General features: G+C 35.4%; 1 protein-coding gene across 3 annotated transcripts; it reads left to right on the top strand.

Moving 5' to 3' along the window:
• Positions 1 to 5586: 5586 nt before the first annotated feature.
• LOC129310981 (transcription factor EGL1-like) lies at positions 5587 to 11809 on the top strand. 3 transcript variants are annotated; one of them, XM_054952889.1, is made up of 10 exons: positions 5587 to 5948; positions 7403 to 7503; positions 7682 to 7936; positions 8096 to 8192; positions 8364 to 8378; positions 9219 to 9275; positions 9381 to 9408; positions 9499 to 10220; positions 10839 to 11279; positions 11502 to 11809. In XM_054952889.1, exons 2-10 carry the CDS (start codon positions 7406 to 7408, stop codon positions 11571 to 11573), a joined length of 1785 nt encoding a protein of 594 aa, XP_054808864.1. In that variant the 5' UTR covers positions 5587 to 5948; positions 7403 to 7405; the 3' UTR covers positions 11574 to 11809. The 3 variants fall into 3 exon arrangements, with proteins under 3 accessions (XP_054808864.1, XP_054808861.1, XP_054808863.1); XM_054952886.1 differs by having other exon boundaries at positions 9381 to 10220; XM_054952888.1 differs by having other exon boundaries at positions 7400 to 7503; positions 9381 to 10220.
• The last annotated feature ends 247 nt before the right edge of the window (positions 11810 to 12056 follow it).

Genomic DNA, 12056 nt, shown 5'->3' with positions numbered 1-12056 from the left:
TTTCTAAATAAATATAATAAATCTTACCATTTAGTTCAAAAATATGAAATTTCACAAACCAATACTCCACCCATTTTCTAACATAGTTAACCTTTATAAAATTTATAAATATATACACAACAAATCATAGATAAGCAACTTGAGAATAACTTATACAAGGTAATAAATAATGCAAATTATCTAGTTACCTCAATCCTTTTGTTACTAAAAGGGTTACTCGTGGTACTAAATCTCTTCTTATGTCAAGGTAAGTCTTCCTGCACCACAATTTACATCAACAAGTACTATATGTTAATTTTCAATTAACACAAGCACTATTAGCTACTAATAACCTCCCAATTCTCTCACTTCTCACTCATATTCTCAACAAAGAGGCTTGTTAAGATTACAATTTGTTCACACAATCCCTTCAAGCCTCCCTCTAACTCTATCACAATATAACACTTAATATCTCAACTTATCACACTTCAAAACCCTATGATCAAGTTAGGGCTTGATCCAAATTTCACTAAATAATAAAGTAGCTTCATGTTACCATATATCCAAGATTAATAAACCTAAATCAAACCTTTAGAGTCAATAAAAACCTTCAAAACATAGACTCATGGCTTAATCCATTCAAAGCAAATTCTCCCACTTCCAAATCCCATGAAAAATGAGATGAAAACGTAGAGGAGAAGGGTAGGAAACTTATTCAAGAGTTTGAAGGTTCAATTTATCTTTAAAATCCTCCCATATTAATGCCCTAGCAGTGTCCAAAACTTGGCCCTTCATGTTCTAGGTTTTCCACCCCCAAAAACTATTATTTTCTGATGATTTTTGAAATTTTAAGTTGCTTGCTATGCTGTGTACTGCAGCGCACGCCACACAAGCCGTGGCTCACGATGTATCGAGCAAAGTGTTAATTTTCTTCCCCCGATGCCACTCAACTTGATCTGACTTCCATCCTAATTCAATTTAAGGCCAAATATGACCCAAAAATTCAATTAGCAACCCAAAAACATATTTAAATTAATTAATTATATTTTTAACTAATTTATCCCTTAATTAGTCAATTTTTTCAGATTTAAAATTTTTGGATGTTATAGTTATACTATGGTAGCAAGCACCCACTTAAACTTGCGTTATAATGAAGAAATCTTAAGTTGTTACTTGAGGATTGGACGTAGGCTCAAGTGGCGGAGCTAAACCAGAATAAATCATAGTTTGCACTCTTTCTTCCCTTAACTTTTTATATTTCTAGCAACCTTAGCATATGTCATGATTTAGTGTGCAAAATTGAATTTGATATATCTACATGCTCTTATTCAAACTTTCACTTAGAAATTAATTTTACACATATTAAGCTTGTGGAAATTATTTTAGCATTCATGCAATAAGAGTTTATACTTGAATTTGCTCAAACTTTTCTTTAAATACAATTTTACTGAAAAAAGTTTTAAAAAAAACCAAAAATTTCATAAAACACCAAATTCCCCCTGCTCTCAAGTGTATTACCATATCTAACAATTACTGTATTACTATCATATCTTAATCAACTCCAACACTCCCCTTAAAGTTGGAGCATGTAAGTTCATATCACCCAACTTGTTAACTAGCAACTTCAATTTGTCCTTTCCAAGTGCCTTCATAAATACATTTGCCAACTGGTTCTTTGTCCATATTTTTTATGGTTCAATTTTGTAACAGCCCCCACCCCACCCCATCGGGGGTCTTTTGGACTGGAGCCTTAACCACTCGCGCAGCGGGCCCGGCTTTCCCTAAGGTGGTACTTGGGTTATTCCTCACCCCACCAAAGAGGTCTTTTGGAGCCTTCCCAGACTCGAACCCCCAACCTCTACCACCTTAATGAAGTTGAGGCTAAGTCTGGTACCATTGAGTCACTCAATGGTACCAGACTTAGCCTCAACTTCATTAAGGTGGTAGAGGTTGGGGGTTCGAGTCTGGGAAGGCTCCAAAAGACCTCTTTGGTGGGGTGAGGAATAACCCAAGTACCACCTTAGGGAAAGCCGGGCCCGCTGCGCGAGTGGTTAAGGCTCCAGTCCAAAAGACCCCCGATGGGGTGGGGTGGGGGCCGTTACAAATTTCACCAGACTGAACTCTTTCTCTTACAAAGTAACATTCCATCTTAACGTGCTTAGTTTGCTCGTGGAACACATGATTATTTGCTATGTGCAATGTAGCTTGATTGTCACAATACAATGGCGTTGCTTTGTTTTGTGATGCCTTCAATTCTTGCATAAGCCATCTTAGCCATAATATCTCACTAATTGTTGATGCCATAGTTTGATATTCTACTTCTATAGAGAACCTTGCCAATACATTTTGCTTCTTTGATCTTTATGACACTAGTGTGCCATCAATTTTAATGAGATATCTAGTGCATGATCTTCATGTGACTTGGTATCTTGCTTAATCCATATCATGATAGGCCTCTAGCTCCAATGGCCCTTTTGATGTGAACAGGATACCTTATCTTGGTGTACATTTGAGATAACACAATATTCTTTTTTAAGCTACCATGTGTACTTGCCTTGGAGAGGCTATAAATTGACTAAGAAAGTTCATTGCATATGTGATGTCTGGTCAAGTAATTGTTAAGTATTAAAGCTTACCTGGCATCCTTTTGTATCATGTTGTATCTACATAAGTATCATTATCATCCACTTGTAACTTACAATGTTGTTCTATTGGGAGGCCACTAGGACAACATCTCTCCATGCATGACTCCTTTAATATGTCCAGTGTCTATTTATGTTGGCCATGAACAAGTCATGTGATGACTGTGCTACTTCAATTCTAAGGAAATACTTTAATTTCCCTTAGTCTATAATACTAAACCTTTTGTTCAGGTGTTCCTTCGTCTGCTATACTTTTACAAGTCATTTCCTGCCAATAAAACATCATTTACATACATAAGGCATGCTACATAGGACTTTACATTACTGAATATAAATAGATAATGATTGGCTTTGCTTTGCTTAAAACTAATTTTAGTTAACGCTTGAATCAACTTCTAGTGCCAATTTCTAGAAGCTTGTCAAAGGCCATACAATGATTTTTGCAACTTGCATACTCTGGTCTCCCCCTCATGGGCGAAACCTTGGGGAATCTTCATATAAATATCCTCATCAATTGTGAGTATTGCTTTGCAGTTATACTTGGTATTGGACTTGTATTAGCATCTTTACTCACTAGTGCTACTTTGGGCCCAGATTTCTTGTCTCTTCATTCATATCCACCTTTCTTCCAATCCTAAGGATACTTGATAAGCTCATAGCATTTATCCTTTGTGTGCCTAGGTTTGTTGTAAGGATTCCACTTAGGCTTGTCTCTCTTGCCCTCCTTATGATCCCTGTGCTTGCTATGCACCTAAAAAGTAGAGGTTTCCATCATCGGTTTATAAGCAGTTGAAATTTGTTTCTACTGCTCATCCTCAAACACCAAGTAGCACTTACGCCACTCCCAACCTTGGCAATGGTTTCATACTGAGAATCTACATTTTTATGGTTGCATAATTCTCTTCCAACCCTATGAGAAAGTCATAAAGATGTTCCCTCTCTTTCATTTCTGTCATTTGCTTTTGAAGGTCACATCTGCAATCCCTACACATGCACTTAGGCCATGGCATGATTAAGTCAAATTCATTCCAAAGCCTATTTAATCTTGCAAAATATGCAGGGAAAGAATACTTATCTTGTGTAGTTTCGCTTTCATTCTCCTCATTTCATATGAACGCAGCACACTTCCCTTACCATATCTCTCTTCAAGGTTGATCCAAATTTCTCGTGCCATCTTTACATAACATATACTGCTTCTAGTTTCCTTGTCCATAGCGCTTTTAAGCCAACCTTTCACCATGGCATTACAACACATCCAATAACTCAGATTCAATGAATCTGTACTCAGCATGGGAAGGGATCCATTGACAAAGCCAATCTTGCTTTTGACAAACAAGGCATTGCTTATGTCATTCACTCATTCTCCATAGTTGGTCTCATGAAGAAGGTCTCCGACATACACTTGCCCTAGGATGTCAGATGCATGGATGTAATAAGGTGATGATACCTCCACGCTTCCAGTTTGTATATTAGCCAAGCTCTCTCCATTTTTTTCCATCACTCAATAGTCGTCAGTTTTGTATTCATGGCCTTTCAGATCAAAACTTGTTGCTCTAATACTAGGAAAAATATTGAGCAAAAACTGATTTGTTCATTACACTGTATATGAGAATATACGAGCGCGGTCAACGATGGACCCAATAATCACAACTATACAATTAATATAACTGATATTATTCCACCCTATCCAACATCTCTTCATGAAATAGGCAATGGAATATTTACATTTATTGCTAGATTACAATCATATCTCAATCAACTCCAGTAGAGATCTGCCCTACTTCACCTATTGTAGTGGAGAGAAGTAAACTCCGCATTGATATGCTTAATTGAAATAAATCTTCTCTGCAAGGACTTCCGACACCTCCTTGAACTGCCCATTCTATTTTCTTCGTTATTCGTCACACTTGGTCTTTTTTTCACATTATTCATTGAAGCCATCCATTTCCAATGTATCATGTGACATCATCTCTGTGTTCCTGGGTTGCACTTAAGTCAACTAATGCTTTCTCACTGAACAACGCTCATGAGCTATAATGCTATGAATGGTTGAGATATTGATAATATTATAATGTCTTTTCTTATTTTTAATCTTTCATTATATTTTTTAAATATATAATAAATAAATGTTTTCAAGATTCCATTAAATTTTTCCACTGTTCGAAACATGTTTATTTTACGTTTTTCAATTACTTTTCAATTCCGTTTCTCGTAAAATACTTTCAATGAAAACCAATATGGTCGTAGTTTTAATGAAAATATTTTTTAAAATACAACAATTAATATTTTAAATAAAAAATTATAAAGATTGAGTTACATCTAGTCAAAATTTAAAAACTAAATTATAATCAAATTAAAATTATAAGAATTGAGTTATAATAAATTAAAATTTAAAAATTGAGTTATAACTGAGTTCAAATTATAAAAAAAATATTTTTTTAAAATTATAGTATCACATTAAAATTTTATATAAAGTAAAATGGCTTAAAGTAGACTTTAGCTTATATATATATATATAATTATTTGATTGGATCACATTCAAGTATCTATTAGATTTGATTTTTTTTTCCACTATGTTTTTCTTTTATTGCGTCTCCATTGCACATTTAAATAGTTCAAATTAAATTTTAATAATAAAGATTAATATATACTTTTTAAATCTATTAAATCTAAATAATTAAATTCAATTTAATGGTTGAGATGTGCCCCGCCAAGGAAGCCAAGTCCTTATTGATATGTTTAATCGAAATAAATTTTCTCCGCGAGGACTTTCAATGCCTCCCTGAACAGCCCATTCCATTGTCTTCGTCATTCGTCATACTTCGTCTTTTTTACATCATTCTTTTTACCAACTCTTTCTATTTAAATCCTCGAGCTTTTTGGGCCCCCCCTCCCCCAAAAATAAATATATATATATATATATATACACTCGAGCTTCACCTTCGATTGTGACAAGTGACAACTGCAGGCACAATCGCAGCGTCATCGGGCTGCCACAATTGTTGCAAAGGACTATATTGTTTATTTCTTTTCTTGTGCCTTTTTTTATTGGAATCAAACAACAAAAGTCAAATCATTACCTTGTTATACTCGGAAATGTTAGCCCTATTCGATAAGCAAATGGATCCTCGAGGATGAATGATTTGAGATTAAACATTAAAGTCTCTGGAGAGGAGCAAGATGAACCTCCACGGTGATGAATGAAATAGGAACATGCGAAGAACAAGAAGACGATCAGGAACACTGAACAAATCTTCAGTGCATAGAGGATCGATCCTGCAGAGAAATTAGAGGGCATCTTATTGAAACTAAAGACATAATTTCCGGGTAAGTTTTCTATTTGACAATTTTTTTAAGGATTTAATTTGTCTTCGGAGGTTATGGTAGAAAAATTGGCCAAAATAATTTGCATGGGGGAAAGGAAAATGAAGTCAATGATTTTATTTTTGATAGAATAAAGATGGGAAAGTGCCTGTGTATAAATGGTTAGTTCTGCAATTTCCAACGCAACTTTTTTTCTCAGGCTATTTTTTAAAAGATTGATTATTCAATGTTGTAATCATAATTATTACCGCGCAAAATTGATGACAAAATTAATCAGCAAGAGGATTGATAAAAAATTGGTTAAACCAAGCTGCTTTGCCCATAGACTGGGATGAGTGCAGGAAAGATTCATGGTTCAGACAGCGTAATAAAAAAAAAACAAAAAAAGTTAAACCAGTAAAAGATCCACCAAAACCGAAGAACTGATTGGTTTCCTGCTTTGATAAATTCAAGTTTTTCCTTAAAAAAAATAGAGGTTGCTGTTTATATAAAATGATATCATTTTGTAAATAATTTTTTCTATATTTTCATATTTTATACTTCTATATAAAATTTTCATAACTAGAATCTATAATTTTATTTAAGAGATCATATGAGCATGGATTGTTAGACGACTATTTTGAGTTCAATGTGTAATTATAAATTAATATTAATTCAGATTTAAATATTGTTATAAAATTTATGAGTAATATTTTTTAAAATTTTTACGTAATATTGTAAAATATATATATTCAACCAGTACCATTTTGACTGGCCGTCTTAGCCTGTTAAATGGCCGCCCTCGCTAGTTTTAAGAACTACTGTTGTAATTTTACTTTTAGCCTGCCAGCCAAATTTAAAGAAAAAGTGTTTCTGGTGGTTGTGTTGTAGGTCCCAGGCGTATGTGTCTTTTTTGGGTCAGGAAAACCCATATTCCATGTGTTTTCACTTGTTTTCTTGCTAGTCTGAGAGCTGAATGTTGACACTACCGAGTATTTTAGTGACGATTTAGCCAAAGAGCACATTGATGTATTCAGTTTTTTCACATCTTTCCGTAAGGCCAGCATATGAAATTCTAACTTTATTTGGATTCCTTTTCAGACATTATAGTTACAAGTCAATTTCTAATAATCACACTTGTAAAATCGAAAAGCTTGAAACATACTTGTTCCTAACCTTTCCTTCGTATTGAAGTGAACACTTTGTTTAAAATTGGTGAAAAGCATTAAAATAAGCAATCCATTATGGCCATCCATTACCAATGCATCATGAGGTATCATCTCTCTCTTTTCCTGGGTTGCGGTTAAGTCAACATATGCTTTCTTACTGGACTACGCTTATGAGCTGTAATGGTATGAATGGCTCTTGAACCAGCAGAGATATCGATAATGATGCCCAAATAATATAGCGTTACATGTTGATCAAGTAATTTATATCGATTTGATTACTCAACAACTGATTTGTAACTGCAAAAGTAGAAGATGGTGCTAGAGAACATGAAGAAACAACTTGCTTTGGCTGTGAGGAGCATCCAGTGGAGCTATGCAATATTCTGGTCTGCTTCTAGTTGCCAACCCGGGTACTTCCTAACATTTATATTCCTACATTATGAGCCCTATAAATAGTCTATGGGAGAGATCTTGGGTTTGATAATATCCCAGAATTTGCCCCACAGTCTTGCTCTAGATAATCTCTGTCACATACAACACATATGGTGTTATTTATTTGGTGATTGCTTATATGCCTGTGCTTTATAGGGTTTTGGAATGGGGTGAGGGATATTACAATGGCGACATAAAGACTCGGAAAACAAGTCAGGCAGTACAACTTAGGTCTGATCAAATAGGTTTGCAGAGGAGTGAACAGTTGAGAGAGCTATTTGAGTCCCTCGCAACTGCAGAATCGACACAACAAACAAAAGGGCCTTCAACTGCGCTAAGCCCTGAGGATCTCACAGATACTGAGTGGTATTACTTGGTTTGCATGTCCTTTGTGTTCAATATTGGCCAAGGGTAAAATCTCTCTCGCTTTCCATTTCTTTTTCTTCTTTTAAGTTTGGCATCTTCAAATTTTCTCATCGTTATGTGGTGTTCTATTGTCTTGTTGTCTGAACTGAAGTGGGGATATAGTCTACTCTATGTATCTTCAGTTCTTGTTATCTATGTTTATAGATTACCTGGACGAACTCTGGCAAATGACCAACCTATTTGGGTTTACAATGCCCCTTTTGGTGATAGTAGAATTTTCAGTCGCTCTCTGCTTGCAAAGGTAGGATTTAATTTCTCGAGTTCGTTCATTTTTTTCTACTTTTGACTGAAACGTCAAATATGGTGTATGCATATCTGAAACATGTATGTATTCTAAAAATGCCTTCTTTTCATTGGTTTTGATCTTTCTTCCATGACGATACTGACGACAATTGTCTCCTCTCATGAGCAGAGTGCATCAATTCAGGTACCGTGTTGATCTTTTCTATTTCTTTGATTATTTTTACTCAACCAGCTTGATATATGTATACCAAGTTATCATCTTATCGATTGTTAGATTAGTGCTTTATAGAAGTATTGAAAGAAATTAAGATAAAACAGTTCTTGTATTGAATCTATCAGTACAGTTTAAGGTTTAAGCATTGGGGATTACAATATGCATACTAATTACGCCGGCCTGAACAGAGAGGAAAATAACAGTGTCTGGCTGCTGTAGTCCATTTTCCTGCCACGCAACAACAGTCTTTGTCCTAGAATCTCTTCTATGCAATGAGTATTTGCCAAACAATTAACAAGTTCCATACCTAAGACAAAGACCAATTGTCGAAATCTGAGGTCTAGAAAACATACCTCCGGTGACGATAAGGCTCCTCTCCTACCACACAGGAATCCTTGATTACTGCTACGAATCTCTGATATAGTTCCACAATAGATACACAATATTTTTGAGAGAGAAAGAGAGGGTAGCGGGGAAAGAGACTCACGGTCCACTTTTTTTTTTTTTTTTGGCCAAAGGAAAGAACTATTCCATATACTGCTATTAGAATATGGGTAGTTACATAATTTTAAAACCAAAATTATAACTGCTCCACTAACTTTCCTGTAGCCCATAACTCTAAATTATTTAAATTTAGTAATTTACCCAATTTTAATTAATTGCTTTGGGTTTGGGGGCTTTTGATTATGTGGTCCAATTCATCAAGGGCGGACCGCATTCCAACACCAATAAATATAAGTTACTTCGAATTTAGCAATAGAAATCCGATTAATACACTGACATTCATGCTCTCTTCATCTTAACTTTCAGACGGTGGCATGCTTCCCATTTCTGGAAGGTGTAGTTGAGCTCGGGACAAGTGATCTGGTAAATTTCCTCCTTGATGTTAATATTATTCTTCAAGTCATATTCCCCCTTGGATGCTTTCTCAGTAATTTTGTTTCCCATATTGGTTTCTGATTTTTTGTGAAGATCTCAGAAGACCTCAGTCTCATTCAACGTATAAAAACTTCTTTCTTGGATGTTCTGGGTGCCAGTAAGTCTGGATCTGCATTTAAAACAAGAAATAAGAAAGATATTACTTCTGCAGCATTTGGCCACAGTGCTTATTATGCCAAATTACCAGAAGTGGGATCTGCTGTAAACAATAAAACTTCTCCCAATAGTTTGAGTGCGATTGAAGCAAACCAACTGGCAGATGAGACACACGTGGTTGAAAGAGTAGATGGTGGTTCTTCTTTGGTCCATAGCTGGCAAGTTAGGGATGACGAATTTTGTAACGATGCCCATAACTCCATGATTTCTAGTGACTGTAGTTCTCAAACTCTGGCTGATCCTGAAAAGATAGCCTGTTGTCCTAAGGATCAAAACCCAACTGACCATTCTGTGCTAGACCACCAGGAGTGCAATAAAACGAAAATGACCTTAAAGAATTGTCGAAATGATGGTTGGCATTATCGAAAAGTTCTCTCTGCGGTTCTAAAAGACTCAGACCAGTCTGTAATTAGAGCACATTTTCAAAGTAGTAATAAGGAATCCAGCTTTGTTAGTTACAAGAAAGGAGGGTCAATGAGTTATCAAATGCTAAAAGGAGGAACCCCACAGAAGTTGTTGAAAAAGGTATTGCTTGAAGTTCCTCGGATGCATATGGATGGGCTTCTTGAGTGTCAAGAAGAAAATGATTACAAAGAGCAAATGAGACCAGAGGTTGATGAAATTGGTATGAACCATGTATTGTCAGAAAGAAGGAGAAGGGCAAAACTAAATGAAAGGTTTCTAACACTTAGATCAATGGTTCCTTCAGTTAGTAAGGTAATTTTAATTTAGGAAAACACAATTAGTGGTTCCTATTGTTTTAACATATTTTGGTATAGATCCTCATACTTTTTTTTTCTCGTTATACTAGGTCCATTTAGTTTTTCCAGCCTCTAACCTTAATCCCTCTATTTTTAAATATGCGCGAAGGGACAATGATATGGCACTGACAGTGTTAAATATGTTAACCTGTCAGTAACAATGCTAATGAGGATACTGAAGTGTTAAAATCTTGTTGAGGTGGCATGTTGAAGTAGTTGATTTCGTATGTTTGACCAAGCTTTGGTTTCTTTCATTCTATCGGGCATAATCTTCACTTTCTTTGATATTTTAACACTTCAGCATCCTTATTAACACCGTTAGTGACAAATCAACATATTTAACATGGTTAGTGATCCATCATTGTCTCTTTGGACAGATTTAAAAATAAAGTAACTAAGGTTGCAGGCCGGAAAAACTAGAGGATCTAGAACAACGAAAAAATGTACAAGTACCTATATCAAAATATGTTAAAATTATAGGAACACATAGTTGTATTTTACCTTTTAATTTCACTCCCAAGTTTTTTTACTTGCGTTTAGCTTATCAAGTTAATTCGTTATGCCATTCTTACAGGATGACAAAGTTTCAATACTGGACGAGGCAATTGAATACCTCAGAAAGCTTGAGAAGAAGATTAGAGAGTTGGAAGCATGTAGGGAGCTAATAGATTTAGAAACCAGAGCTAAAAGAACACCTCAAGATATGGTAGAGAGGACTTCTGATAATTATTTTAACAAAACTGATAATGGCATGAAGCCAATGCATAACAAGAGAAAGGCATGTGACGTTAAAGAAACATGGCAAGAAAATGATTCAGTTGCCCTAAATGACAGCTCTACTAGTAGCGTCATTATCAATATGAGCAACACCGAAGTTCTGATTGAAATGAAACATCCATGGAGAGAAGGAGCAGTGATGAAAATTATGGAAGCACTTAGGAATCTCCACTTGGATTTACGATCAATTCAGTCATCAGAAGTTGGTGGGATTCTTCATCTAACCATTAGATCTCAGGTAAGCAAATGATTCGGTGAAGACATTTTGTTTTCAAATGAAGATGACTTGCTAAAGATGCTTTTAGTAGTTTATATCCGTCCATGATTTGATGAGGTTATGCCAGGTATATGCAGGTACATGCACATCCTTATTAACATGATCGAATATGAAGCATGGTTCCATTAATGTCTACATATTCTATTGACCTTTATCTTGACTCAAGTGCCTTTTTATGTGCAGATGAGAGGGCCAACTATTGCATCAGCGAAGAAGATAAAACAAGTGCTGCAAAAAGCGGCTTGGAACTGTTGAATTTTGTCGTTCTTCAAAAGCCCATAATAACATTTTATTCAGTTCATGCCACTGCAGTACCTTGACGTGTAACAGAAGGGATCATTTAGAGTGGAGTCACCGGTGCAATTTTTTGGAATTCTTTGTATGAAGACTTCCAATAAAACGTATCCCATTACTTCTTGAATAACACAATGGAACATATTAGGCATCTCTTTAAGCAGTTGAAAAAATGGGTGAGGGTTTGATTGCCTAAATTTCTTGCAATATTAACTTGTATGATATGTTAGCTTGACCAGTAAATGTATATTCGTAGCAAAAAGGTTGTTTAATGAAAGCAACAGCGGGGCAGGAAAGAATGATGCAGAATTTCAATTGAGGGAGAAATAAATACAATGATACGGCTACCCAGAGAAGTTATAATATTCAATAGTGATTTAAAAACCAGACCGGATACTTGGACTAATCCGACCGTCAACCAGTCTGGATTCCGGTTTGATCAAT

This window comes from Prosopis cineraria, unplaced genomic scaffold, assembly GCF_029017545.1.
Source record: "Prosopis cineraria cultivar Desert tree isolate PC_DT_omini unplaced genomic scaffold, ASM2901754v1 PC5, whole genome shotgun sequence".
In the NCBI taxonomy this organism is placed as follows: Eukaryota; Viridiplantae; Streptophyta; class Magnoliopsida; order Fabales; family Fabaceae; genus Prosopis; species Prosopis cineraria.
This window is presented reverse-complemented; position numbering and strand designations above follow the sequence as displayed.